The sequence below is a fragment of the Lissotriton vulgaris genome, chromosome 8 (assembly GCF_964263255.1).
Source record: "Lissotriton vulgaris chromosome 8, aLisVul1.2, whole genome shotgun sequence".
NCBI lineage: Eukaryota > Metazoa > Chordata > Amphibia > Caudata > Salamandridae > Lissotriton > Lissotriton vulgaris.
Genome location: NC_141696.1, coordinates 356,484,786 through 356,499,336, shown reverse-complemented (window position 1 = coordinate 356,499,336; position 14,551 = coordinate 356,484,786). Strand labels below are relative to the sequence as shown.

The 14,551-nt window shown below is 49.7% G+C and overlaps 1 protein-coding gene across 10 annotated transcripts in view; it reads right to left on the bottom strand.

Moving 5' to 3' along the window:
- CASK (calcium/calmodulin dependent serine protein kinase) overlaps positions 1-14,551 on the bottom strand; it is a 1,261,401-nt gene that overhangs the window by 403,339 nt on the left and 843,511 nt on the right. For all 10 annotated transcript variants that reach the window (XM_086934112.1, XM_086934115.1, XM_086934119.1 and 7 more), the window contains one exon: positions 9,418-9,498. In XM_086934112.1, coding sequence (XP_086790238.1) covers positions 9,418-9,498 — 81 coding nt within the window. The remainder of the gene's footprint in view (positions 1-9,417; positions 9,499-14,551) is intronic.

The window sequence follows — 14,551 nt, the reverse complement described above, 5'->3', positions numbered from 1 at the left end:
TTGTTGCCAGATTGGGATCGAGAACAGTCTCGTCCATTCTCGGCTCCGATGTGTGCGTGCGATGTCGACCAAATCAAGAGGGCTCTGGCACACCTTGGCGTGGAGGGAGGGGGAGTGTATGTAAGATTTTCTTTGCACGGAGTGGGTCAATAGTATGCATGGCTTGTGATGTCATCTTCGTTTTTGGTCCCAACCCTGGTTACCAAAGTCTTCTGCGTGGGTTCCTCAATCTGCTTCTCTGACTCTTCTTCCTCACTGGATTAATCAGAGACGGTTGCACGCTGCACAGTTCAGTTGCACAAGTTACTAGACGTTAGTTAGAGATAGATTCCTTACCTTAGAATATTCCCCAGGTGCCAGACTGGATCGGGAAAGTTTTGCTTAGCCGTCCCTCTGGACCGGACTGTCAAGGCAGTAGTGCTTTGTAAACGCGTGCAGCGAGGCCCACGTAGCTGCCTGACAAATGTCCTGCAAGGGAACGCCGCGTCCTAAGGCAGTAGTGGCTGCAGTTGCCCTGGTTGAATGGGCATGCAGCCCCACAGGAGGCTCCTTCTTGGCCACGGAGTAACATACTTTGATGCAAAGAACGACCCACTGGGAGATGGTCCGTTTGTGCACAGTCCAATCTTTTTTGGCACCCACGTAACCAACAAAAAGCTAATCATCCACCTGGAACTGCTGTGTACGCTGCAGATAGAATGAGAGCGCACGTTTTTTGTCCAGACGGTGGAGCCTCTCCTCTTTCCTTGAAGGATGCGGAAGTGGAAAGAAGGTGGGCCAAGTGATGGTCTGCCCGATGTGGAAGGGTGTGACAACCTTGGGCAGAAAAGAAGGATGGGCCCTTAAAACCACCTTGTCCGGATGAACAGAAAGGAAAGGCTTGGAAGAAAGGGCCTGGAGCTCACTCACTCTTCTGGCAGGGGTGATAGCAACCAGGAAAGCCATCTTTAAGTGAGTAGATGTAAGGGATAGTTATGAAGGGGCTCAAAGGGAGCGCACATCAGAAAAGTCAAGACAAGATTTAAGTCCCACTGAGGCATTATGAAGGGTACGGGTGGAAACGTGTGCGTAATGCCCTTAAGAAAATGGTTAACAACTGGGACTTAAAAAGAGAAGGTTGATCTGGAAGCCATAGAAAGGTGGAGATGGCCAAAAGATAACATTTATAGTGCCCAGAGCAGAGCCCTACTGGGCCAAAGAAAGAAGGAACAGAAGGACCTCGGAAAGAGGGGCAGAAAGGGGATCCACAGTCTTCGCTGTGCACCATGCCACAAACTTGTTCCACCTGAAGGCGTATACAGTTTTAGTGGAGGGATGCCTGGCTGCCAAAATCATATCACAGACTTCGAGAGGAAGATCGAAGGCTGTCAACTGTTGCCCCTCAATCTCCACGCATGGAGGCTGGACAGGTTCGGTTGGAGGACCGTCCCCTGCTGCTGCGACAGGAGATCCTCCTGAAGAGGCAGTCGGATCGGGGGATCGATCGTCATGTTGAGTAGCTCAGGATACCAGTATCTCTGTGCCAAATCCGGAGCCACAAGTATGACATGGGCCCGGTCTCGACGAATCTTCTTCAGCACTCTGGGCAGAAGTGGTATAGGCGGAAAGGCATACAACAGACCGCAACTCCCCTCGCGACAAAAAGTGTCGCAGAGCGAGTGCCGCCTTGGAAATTCCAAGGAGCAGAACTGATGACAATGCGCGTTGTCTTTGGTGGCGAATAGATCTAACCAAGGCTCTCCCCACTGCAGAAAGAGACCTTGCGCCACGTCAGAGTTCAGACGCCATTTGTGATCCATCAAGCACCAGCCCTGGCGTTCAGAGAACCTGCCTGGTGTTGAAATACCAAGATGATGCCTTGATGTTCCAGCCATGTCCAGAGGCGAAGAGCCTCCTGACATTGGGTCCACGACCCCACCCCGCCTGTTGCAATACTACATGGCGGTGGCGTAGTTCGTGAACAGCTGCACTCCACTTCCCCGGACAGAGGGAAGGAATGCGTTCAGTGCACGTCGGATCACCCGAAGCTCCAAAAGGTTGATATGGAGTTGGGATTCTGCCGGAGACCAAAGGCCTCTGATGTCCGCCTCTCCCAAGTGGCGCCCCCATCCCAGGAGGGACGCATCCGTCACCACTGTGTGCTCCGGTTGGGGAAGGGAGAGGGATCTGCCATTGACCCAATAGCTATTCGTGAGCCACCACTGCAATTGACGCACAGTGCCCGCCGAGATTTGGACATGATTGGACAGGTTGCCCTGATGCTGTGCCCACTGAAACGTCAGGTCCCACTGCAGAGCCTGCATATGCCACCTGGCATGATACACTAGCAGGAAGCAGGAGGCCAACAGGAGCCGGAGGGTCATCCTGACTGAAACCCGGGATAGAGGCTGAAAGATCGGAATCATAGCCTGAATATCCCAGACTTGCTGCTCGGGAGGATAAACCCGAAACCGCTTCGAATCCAGAACCGCAGTCGTCGAGGTATGGGAAGACTGACACCCCTGACCTGCGCAGATGAGCTGCGACCAACACCATCACTTCCGTGAACACCCGAGGGGCGCTGGTAAGGCCCAAGGGGAGCACGGCAAACTCTTCGCCTACCGTGAACCTCAGGTAGAGCCGGTGGGCCGGCAGGACGGACATGTGAAAACATGCGTCCTGCTAGTCCAACGGTACCATCCAGTCTCCAGGGTCGAGGGCAGCCAACACCTGAGCCAGAGTCAACATTTTGACTTTCTCCTTCCGGAGAAAGCGACTGACATTCCTGAGGTTCAAAATGGGTCGTAGGCCCCCTTTGTCCTTTTTGGGGACCAGAAAGTAGTGGGAATAACAACCACGACCTACTTCTGGCCCAGAAACGCGCTTGATGGCTGCTTTGGCCAGGAGGGCTGTAACTTCCTGCTGGAGAAGCACAAAGTGATCCCCCGACATGCGGTGGAACTGAGGTGGCACGGCTGGGGGGCTAGACTCTAAGGGGAGGGAGTAACCCCAACCGGACAATCTGCAGGACCCACCTGTCCGAAGTGACAGAACGCCAGTGGGGGAGGTGATGTTGAATCCTGCCACCCACAGGTATGGGGTGCACCCCAAAGCTCAGACTAGGAAGGCTTTGATGCGGATGCTGTGGGGCGGAGGTGGCTGACCCGCCCGTTGGCCCCCTGTGCCGCCACGGCAGCCTCAACGTCCGCGCTGATTCTGTGCAGACTTCTGGCTGAATGAACTTGTGGGGGCGCCCCTTCGGTGGCCACGAAAGGAACGAGAGGTAGACGTGGCTGGGCACATGGTGGGGAGACCTAAGGTCTTGGCGTAGCTTGAGAGTCCTTGAAACGTTCCAGCGCACTGTCTGCCTTATCGCCAAACAGGCAAGTACCATCAAAGGGCATGTCCATTAGAAAACTCTGGACATCTCCTAAAAACCCAGTGGACCGCAGCCAAGCATGGCGACGCAGGGCCACTGTTGTGGAGATAGCTCTTCCTAAAGAGTCTGCGGTGTCTAGCCCACACGGAATGGCAAATTTAGCAGCATCCAAACCGTCGGCAACAGCTTGGGAAAGGACAGCCTGAACCTCTTCGGGGCACTGGGGCAGTGTCTGCGCCACTTTGTCCCACACCGCGTGAGAGTAGTGGCCCAAAAGGCATGCAGTGTTGACTGACGACAGCCCCAGGCTGGCAGAGGAAAATAACCTTTTTCCAAATTGCTCCGTAACTTACTCTCGCAGAAACTTTAAGTGGCCCTGCTACAGGGTTTGTTGATAGCCTAGTCGAGGGCGTCACAGAGCTTGCCCTACGCACGGATAAGCTCCTGGTGTTGGGTGACCTCAACCTGCACCTGGATGACCCCGTGGATAAGTCAGCCGGGGATCTTTGCAAAGCCATGAGTGCGCTTCAACTTGAGCTGTTAGGTACACTTCCCACTCACTCACGGGGTCATCTATTGGATCCTGTCTTTGCTAACTGGGAACAAGTGGAGGTTGTCACCCCGTACCCATTCTCTGGTCCGATCACTTCCTGGTGCCCTTTTCGATCTATATCCCGGGAACTAGAACGCCGGAACAGGTAGCACTACATCATCCTAGGCGGAGATGGGCTAACTTCTCCCAAGATAGATTCAATGAGGCACTCATGAGGGGAGGTGACCCGGGGGCGAGGATGCAGAGACAGCCAATAAGAATTTGAACAAACGCATCACGGCTGCCTTAGATCAGGTTGCCCCGCTTGCCCCGGCTAGATCAGAGGGACGTGCCCTGAAATCGGCATCTTGGTACACAGATGAGGTGCGTACGGCTAAGAGCGCATGCAAGCGCGCAGAAAGACAGTGGAGATTGGACTATGCCGTTCAATCCAGGATGAATTATCTTGTAAGCAGGCGTAACTATCACAGACTGATTAGAAAGGCTAAAAAGCTGTACTTCAATACTAGGATTAAGGAGGCAGAAAATTCCTCAAAGGAACTGTTTTTAATTTATAAATCTCTCTCGGTTGGAAAGCCCGCAGCAGTCCCTGAGGAATTTTGCACGGTGGATAGCTGCAACCAAGTAGCAGAGTTCTTTGCTAATAAAGTGGCTACTATCTACTCGGCCTTTCCTAGTCAAACCATCACTTCCTCCAAGACAGCAGAGGATTGTGGGGTAAGGGTGGGGCATAAGATGTTAACCACATTTGTCGCACCACCCACTGAAAAACTCATTCAGATCTGTGGCTCGATAAAATCAGGCTCCCCGAAAGATCCTACCACCCCTAGGCGGCTGATGGGCAGTCTGCCCACTTTAGAGCCGTACATTCAACATCTTTTGAACATCTCTTTTGGGACTCACTCTGTCCCTGAGGCCTGGAAGCAAGCGGTAGTCCTTCCGCTACAAAAAAAGCCCAATATTAGTTATGACAGGCTGGACAACCTTCGCCCTATTTCTCTTTTGCCATATATGGCGAAGGTTGCTGAGAAAATCGCTAACCTTCAGCTTATGAGCTTTGTAGAGGAAGCCTCCCTGCTTCATGACTCGCAGTTTGGATTCCGTCCGCGGCATTCAACCGAGTCAGCACTGCTGATGGCAGTTGAATCTCTACGGCAAGGAGTGGATGAGGGCCCGACTATGGCTCTGATCCTCTTGGACCTAAGCGCAGCATTCGACACTGTAGCTCATTCCATCTTGCTACAGTGTATGAATGATGGAGGAGTATCAGGGGCTGCGCTTGGGTGGCTCCAGTCTTTCCTAACAGGCAGATGCTTCCAGGGCCGCCAGGGAGAGTGTTACTCTAAGGAGATTGGGTTGGGACAGGGTGTGCCGCAAGGCTCGTCCCTGAGCCCGACCCTGTTCAATCTGTATGTCTCCCCGCTGGCGGCCATAGTGGAAAGCTATGGACTTCGCCTAGTGTCCTACGCCGACGACACGCAGCTGGTCATCTCCCTTTCGCGCGCGCCCGGTTTGGTGGCGGACAATTTCAGAGCTTGCATGCAAGAACTGGCAGCCTGGATGTCCGCCAACTGCCTGAAACTTAATGGCAGCAAAACCGAGGTGCTCGTGGTGGGGGGATGTCCATCTGTGTGGACGTCGGCGTGGTGGCCATCTTGCCTTGGAGAGACACCGGTTCCTTGCCAGGAAGCCAGGAATCTTGGGATGTGGTTGGACACTAACCTTGCCTTCGAATCCCAGATTGGTCGTGTGGTGGGGACATGCTTTGGAGTCCTAAGAACTCTGAGAAAGGTCTTGGATTTCCTGCCCACTTCCGCTCGTCGGACGTTGGTGCATGCCTTAGTCACCTCACGCCTAGATTACGGCAATTTGCTGTATCTGGGGGCCACGGGAAAGGCTCTCAACCGCCTACAGGTGCTGCAAAATGCCGCCGCTCGCCTTATTTTAAGGCTTCCTAGAAGATCTTCCTCTAGGGCAGCACTTCAGGCTCTGCACTGGCTGCCTGTGAGGAGCAGGGTAGAATTCAAAGCCCTTGCTACGTGTCACCGGATTCTGGGTGGCAAAGCCCCTGCCCCGCTACAGAGCCTGGTGACCAGGTATGAGCCCACTAGGACTCTGCGCTCCTCCTGTACAGGCCTCTTGAAAATTCCTAAAATCAGAAAAGCGCGTATGGGGGGAAGGTCGTTCAGATTTTTGGCACCGAAGCATTGGAACGACCTTCCGCCTGAGATACGCCTGGAGGCATCAGAACCTCTGTTTAGAACTAAACTTAAGACCTACCTTTTCAGACGGTAGTGGGTTGCGCTAGCTGTCTTACTGCTTACCGCACTTTTATAGCGCGGGGACACGCCTGCTGGCGTACACCAGGCGCTTTACAAATGCCCCTAATAATAATAATAATAAAGTGATCCCCCGACACGCGGTGATACTGCGGTGGCATGGCTGGAGGGGTCGCCTCGAAGGGGAGGGAGTAGCCCCTTCGGACTATTTGCAGCACCCACCTGTCCGACGTGACAGTGCGCCAGTGGAGGAGGTGATGGCGAACTCTGCCCCCACTGGCGTCACATGGGCCAGAAAGCGCGGACTAGGAGGGCTTTGAGGCGGATGCTGCAGGGGTGGATGTGGACTGGCCTCACCGTTGTCCCCGGGCGCCGCCACGGCAATTACCATGTCCGCCACCGCGCTGGATGCTTGTCTGCGGCCCGTGGCTGGCAGGACGTGTGGGGGCACCCCTTCCTTGGCCACGAAAGGAGTGAAAGGCAGCAGTTTGCTGGCGCGGGCCGACAGGCCCAAGGACTTGACTGTAGCCCTGGAGTCCTTAAAGCGCTCAAGCGCACTGTCTGCCTTGTCGCCAAAGAGGCGACTGCCATCAAACGGCATGTCCATAAGGTGTTTTGGACATCCAACGAAAAGTTGGCGGACCTCAGCCAGGTGTGGCGACGAATCGCCATTGTTGTTGCCATCGCCCTGCCTAGCGAGTCCGTTGTATCCATCCCACATCGGATGGAATACCGTGCCACATCTCGACCCTCCGCAAGGGCTTGGGCGAGTTTAGTCCGGGCCTCCTCCGGACATTGTGGCAGCACGTCCGCGACCGTGTCCAACAGAGACTGGGAATAACTGCCCAAGAGGCACGCTGTGTTAACTGACCGCAACCCCAAACTCAGTGAGGAGAATATCTTCTTACCATATTGTTCGTACCTCTTGGATTCCCGATCGGGGGGAGCCGACGGGAATGCGGTCTGGGAGTTAGGAGCCTGTATGACCAGGCTCTCGGGAGTGGGGTGGGTGGACAGGAAGCAAGGGTCGCCCGGAGCCGGGCGGTGGTATCTGGCCACGTTCCTATATACAGGGTGACCTGTAGCGGGCCTGGACCAAGTGCCCATAAGAACGTCAGACAAGGCCTCATTAAACGGCAACAGAGGCTCTGAAGAGCTTGCTTGCGGTTTAAGGACCTCAGTGACGAGGTTAGTCCTCACGGCCATGACGGGAAGTTCAAGGGATAAGGCCTTGGCCGCCCGTGTCAACACCACACTATAGGCAGCCCCTTCCTCCGTAGCCACGGTAGGAGGGGAGACAAAACCAGTGTCCGGCAAAGTGTCCAAACCACTAGCATCCCCTAGCTCACCTGCCCAGTCCTGAAAAGACTGACACTCACGTGCCAGAGGGTCCTCAGACCACTCCCAATCCGCCTCGCCACCCATCTCCTGGTACTCAGGGTCAAATGATGGGGCCGGATCATAGAAGAAAAAGTCTTCTCTCTACGTCAAATGCGGCGCCGCTCCGGCGTCGGAACCGGGTCGAGGGGGGGACCGGGGACGGCGTTGGGGGCGACAACCTAGGGGCCGACGCCCGCGGGGTCGTAAGGTCGACCAGTGGCGATCCGGAACCGGATCCTGTGGGGCCCTGCAGCGTCGGGACCGAAGTCGCCGACGGTGCAGGGCTGAAGTATCCGACGGCGCCGGGGCCGAAGCGCCCAGCCCGCTTGGTCTCACAGTCGGGATCGCGGGGCCCGAAGGCACCGCAGAACCCGACGGAGGAGGGAGCGACCTCATGGCCGTGAGGAAGGCATCGATCTCCTCTGACGTCACGTCCTGCCCAAGGACCGGCGGGTATGGAGCAGGCGTCACGGCCTGCTCCATATCCGACGGTCCCTGGGCAGGACGGAGCCACGCGGTGTCGCCCAAACCCCCGGCCGCGTCGCGCGAGCGTCTGGGGAGTCAGAAGTGCGAAGTCATCTCTTCGACTTCTTCTGTCTCTTACCTGAGGACTTGGAGCCCGAGGAGTGGTGTTGACTCTCCGAGCTGTGATGACTTCGGCCGACTGTGATGAGCGGGGCCGACTGCCGGAGCTCGAGGCGCTTGCGGGACCGCTCCTGCCTAGCCTTCGACGTCAAGGCCCAGCAGTTGGGGCACGACTTGTCATCGTGGTCGGGCCCTAGGCAACGTAGACACCGGCGATGGGGGTCGGTAACAGACATCAGTCAGCTGCAGTCGACGCAGGGCTTGAACCCGGGCATCCCTACCTGCACCATCGGAGTCGTTCCACTTCGAAAAAAGATCAAAAATGATCAAAAAAGTTTAGTCAAAAATTGACTAAGAGTACCACCTTTTCCGGATCGGCGCTTGCTGGCGCGGAAAAAAGAAGAACTGATGTCAGTGCGCGAGGGCGGAGTCTAAGTACTCCGGCGACGTCATCCCGGCGCAGACGACGGACGCTGAGCCGCAGACGACGCCTACCGATGCGCAAGGGTACTGCTATGCAAAAGTTTGCGGATCCAGTCTGACGCCTAGGGATATTCTAAAGTAAGGAATCTAATACTAACCTGTTTCTTTCAGATTGGTTCTTCAACCAGCTCCATTTAATTCAAAGGGACCACAGAAAAAAGACCTCTTTGTTCATGTCTGCTGGGAGTGTGCTCCATAACTCACAGTGTCACATAAACTGAGCACATAGTTCCTGGGAAGTTAGCCTTAGTCTACTTGGTGTTTTGCAGAGAACCAGGATATCCTGATGATTCTTAGTGGATGCTCAGAGAGAGTTCAGTACAGGAACAAATGGCGGAGGTTCTGCTGAAGGCCCTAGCCACAAATATCAATCGAATCTCTTGTTTCTTGGATGATGACGAAATATTCTGTCTGACTTGGGCGTGCAGGTGCAGATACCTGCTAAACCGTCATAGCAGCCATACAGGCTTATATCAAACAAGTCTGGGAAGTATTCTCCATAACCAATTAAATAAAAAAAATACCCAACTGGCAAAATACAGCTATTTACTCTGAATAGGTACCTCAAAGCACCTTGGACCTCAAAACTGGTTCTGACAAAATGGATATATAAATATGTTGATTACATTGCTTTTATAATGTACATATAAATATATTAAGACAGTAAGAGGATTATACTAAAAGGATTTTACAGGCATAAAGAATGGCTGCAACAAAACTCATTTGCTTATGGGTTACTATTCGTACGTTTCAGATAAAAATTCCCGAGGTGACCTTACCATGAAATGAGGTTGTGTTAAAATGCGCTTAAGTTCCTTTGCATCATTGTTCTCTGGGTAACATGAAATTTCTTCCAATACCTGCAAAAAGGATGCTATTAGTCGTACTTTCTGCAAACAAAACGGCATACAGTGTGCTCATGAATTATGATGCACATTTCAGCACTGACCACTTAAATCTGAAAACCATATGCATCAACTTTTTCAGCTGGTGCTAGACACAACTGGAGCAGGGGACTCATTAATAAGTGCTAAATTTACAGACAACTCCAATATAATCTATTGTGTTGTGAACCGGATTATCCTCAATTGTATATTTGTGTCAATGTTATAATGTATGCAATTCTGAAAATGTTCAGTTTAAAAATAAATAGGAACAAATGTCACTTTTTCATCATTTATTTAAAACAATTAGCCAACATACAGTTGAATATTAGTACAATAAAACAACTGCTTCTTTGTCCCATTGAGACCACACCAGAGTATTATTTGGATGCCCTACTCATTGCTGATATAGTTAAATACAATTAGCTTTCCTCTATCATGCCCAATCCACTTAAGCATTTGAAAATGAAAATGGGTTTGGGAGACGGATATGAAACCAGTTGCACAGAGGGGAGGCTGCCACTTTGAGGCTCCAGCACAGACCTCCATATCTGGACTGATTTCATAAACAGGGTTGAAGTATGGGGCCCACAGCAGAAAAGGACACATTCATGACCTGAGCTGAAGTATTGTTCCATCACACGCTGAAGGAGAAGCTATTCCCTGTAGGGGGATATCAACTCCTTGCTGGTGATCGAGAGTTGCTGAAGAGTGATGGTGAAGGCTGCAGTGTACCGGTTGTGGCACGTCCTTAGTGAAAACTGCTGTGGCACAGATGCATTAAGAGAAAGGACTTCCTTGAACAGGACCTGTATGGGATTGAAGACCTCAAGGTGAATCCGTGCAAAAGCCCTGAAGAATGACAGTAGTGGGTGCTCCATCAATGTCATTTGCAAGGTAATTCCAAGACATTGAGAGAAATTGCTGTAACCATTTCTAATTCGATTAAGGAGTAAAACATGTTGGCAGCATTGTGTCTAACGTGTTTTGAGGTTTCTGCCTCCACAGAAGGGTGAAACTCTCGCAGAATTAATGTAATAGTACGGGAGAGGGGAGGCTGCTGAGGTACATATTTCTAAGGACATTAGACTCCCTGCCCAGGTTTCAGCTGGCCTGTCTTCAAATGAGCAGGCTGAACAGAAGGGCTAACACACAAAGAGCTGCAAAAGAGTCATGGTAATGAAAGCGGCAGTTATCAGGAGTGAGATCAGATTTAGTGGCAGCAAAATTCTCATGTTTGCAGATTTGAGCAGCGTGGAAACACAAATTAAATGCTGTGAAATGCAAGGTTGGTTGCTTAGGTTTAGAAGCTGCCCTGTGACACACTTATGATGGTGCACAATTAGAAACTACATATGCTAAGCATAAGAATACAGTACAAGCCATAATAAAACACAAAACAACCACTTTAATGCGGATAAAAACTTTTAGAGTGCTACTCTGGCATCCACAGAGATCATTACATGGCATTCTGATGTATAGTTACACAATCTTTCAAAAACCTGAGTCTCAAATACTTAAAATACACAGCAATAACTATTTGACTGCTATTGTGAAACAGTTTTTTTTCTAGGAGGATATAATACACTGTGATAGTGACTAATAGAAGGTAATTCTTTCCTTTGAGTCAATTTTTTTTTCAGTACAGCCCAAAAGAACAGGGACAGAGTTCTATAGAGTCAAACAATATGGCAATCACTTTTGCCAATTTATTTCTACCTGTGCCGTATCATTCATCGTGGATTTTAAAAGTACTTAATATAGCTTCAGCCCAGGTGACCTTGGCACCATAGTCAGAAAACTGGTAGCTCTTGATTTAGAAGGTATTCTCGCACAATGGATCACACTTACCTTTTTATTTCTAGAATCACGGCACATTGAGAAAGACAAAGGGCACTTCTGAAAATATTTCCTAAAATTCCTGCATGGTTTCTCTGACCATCCAATATTTATATTGGGCTACTATACAAGATCAAACGCTCAATTCTCTCCTTTATTCTTCTCAAGGGGGCTAGCAAAAAACCATTGCATATCTTTTTAAACTTAAACAGATCTGCCAACATGAACATTGATTTTTCATTTATATTCTTCATATGGGAATCCCAGAACAATGTTCTGGTAAATATTGTGCTTAAATACTGATAGGAAGTCCAACTTCCAATTTTACATCTCCAATCTCCCAAGATGTTCTTTTTCCAAAGAGTAACAAGTCAAGTCAAAAGATTCTTTATTTGACTAATAAAAGGCAAATGAGCACAAAAATAAATTTAAATGTACCAAAGGCAGTTATAACAAGACATTTAAAAGCCATAGATGTGAGACAGGTACTATGTGCACATACACATTTTCCTAAAACCATATTTACAAAATATAAAATAAAGATACAAGTCATTGAAAACAAAATACTATGACTATTCTGCATATAAAATGCATCAGGTAAAGTGCAGATACATTTCATCAAATAGAGTGTAAATCTGACTAAACAAAAAGCATCTTTCTCGTAATCTTTAAATCACTTGAGAAGATGCTGGCAACTCCAAGGCAAACCATAGGCGAGGCAAGCATCTGCAAGTATAATAATGCTGGCCTTGACTGGTCAAAATGACATGGGTTCAATAACGGAAGAATGTATTCTTACCACAGGGAGACAAAGTAAACAAAAAAAGAGAAAAATGCAAAGTGTTCTTGTCAGATAGTGTTTTCCCATGGATATGGCCTTGAACCCACAGGTTTCAAGAAGCCTTTCGGAAAGGCTAGTAACCAATGAATAAGATTCAATCTGAATCTGATTAGCAAAAAACGCTGGTTAACGTTATTGACAAGAGACAGATAGGGGTGCGCCAGTGGGCATGGATTAAGGGTGATGTAAATTCTCACTGTGGGTTTAACAAATTCTACACCCTCCCTGTCCTCTTGTAGTCTGGCCAGAAACTGATGCTTAAACTTCCTGATGTGAACAGGAAGTGCAGGTTTAGGGTTAGGGTTAGTATACAAGTTGGAGTGGCCTAGCCCTCCCATCTGCTCCAATATGGACCTTAGCCATGGAATACGCAAAGCCCCTTTGAGAGCCATACAGTCCACTATGACAAGCTGATTCAGGGTAGAGACTGGGGAAGACCAAATTCTCAACCAGCGAACTAAAGGTGCAACTCTGATGTAATCAGAGGTGTATCCCATGCCAAACTCCTTACGCAACGTAAAAGCTGGGATGCATGGTGGTGACAGCACGGAGCCTGCGCATTTTTTTTGCACCACCTGCAAGTCTTTCACACCCCTATACCCCCACACGTCACACCCATAGGTGGCCATGGGGATACATTTTTCTCTATATACTTTTAGCAGTGCAAGAACGGGCTTTGACCCCAGTCTTTTTGCGAAGTCCATGTTGGCCACCACTGCCCTTGCCAATACATTATTTTTGTGTGCTCTGCGCGATCCACGTCCTATTTTCGTAAAACAAAACATCTAACTAGGGAAAAGTTGCTATTTTAGATAATTCTGCCCCGTGCAGAAAAACCTACGCCTAGCAGCCTTCAAAGAGCCGATTGTCCTAGTATGTGATTTGTAAAAATTGGTTGCAAGGTCAAGTGAGTCTATAAAGTCTATAAAAGCGTCTAAGAAATGTTGAAGGCCTAGACCTGTCCTGGTAAACAACACCCCATCATCTGCATATAGAAGTGTGGGTATGAGCTTAGAACCGGCTCTCTGGACGAGTCTACTAGCAGCTGAGAGAATATCCCCTAGCTTGTTAATTCACAGCATAAACAGCAGGGGAGTCAGGATGCACCCCTGCCTGACCCCTCTCTTGACATCCCAAGAAGCGGATACACAACCATTCTCATTATATCTCACTGCAGCCTTGGTGTTGTTACGGGCAAAGTGTAGAAAAGCCACTAGGTCAGTCTCCAGTCTGACGGATCGTATTATAGTGTCAGTGCAGGTTGTAAGTTTGCAGTCCAGCCAGATATGTCTTTCTTACTGCAAAACAACATGAGGACAAACATACAATGTGGGCTTGTGATTCCTACAGATGAACTACAGGGTTTCTTATAACCCATTGCAGGGTTTCGGCTAAACTGGACTGTGCCAAAGTGGGCTGAAAGAATGAAATCTTGATGAATTAATGTCTTGTTTTCCACTTTAAGGGCACAGTTAACAAATTCATTTTAAATCCAACTCATAAATAGGGAGTCTGAACTTGCTATATGTCATCTAATGAAGATGTTCATGATCAACACAGCTATTTTTTGCTTAAATTGTCCTTCAGAATCCCCTCCAGCATACATACAGTAAACACTTGTAGCTTCCCACAGTACTCTAACCTCAAGGTGACATGTAGCAGACTCCAGATAAGAGGTCTATGTCCTGATGTTACCAGCGTTCATTGGCACATTTCTATCCATAATAGCCATTTCAAAGTATTGGGGGTCTGCAGCAGTAGGCAGGTGGGTAGCATGAACTTTAAGAATTGTGCTCTTGTGGACAGAGATTGGTGGAAAACACCAAATGTGAGCTTAATTTGACACAGAGCTGTACAGTGGGATAGAACAAACATAATGACAGAAATTATACTAGAGTAAATCCTGTTCTTAGTTTTCCTTACCTATTAATCTCCCTAAACTGCAAGTTAATACGGTCAAAAACAACTTTTAACCATCTGCATTAGTGCCTAAACATTTGGGCTAGAAAGGCTCAAATTTTCTATATTAAGAGCAGTTGTCCATTTAATCAATCAATCAATCATAACACTTGTATAGCGCGCTATTCACCCGGAAGGGTCTCAAGGCGCTTGGGGGAAGGGGGGCCGCTACTGCTCGAACAGCCAGGTCTTGAGTTGTCTCCTGAAGGCGAGGTGGTCCTGGGTCAGCCGAAGGTGGATGGGGAGGGAGTTCCATGTCTTGGCCGCCAGGTAGGAGAAGGATCTGCCTCCGGCGGTGGCTCTTCGGATGCGTGGTACGGCGGCAAGGGCGAGGCTGGCGGACCGTAGCTGGCGGGTGGGCGTGTGGAAGGTCAGGCGGTCGTTGAGGTA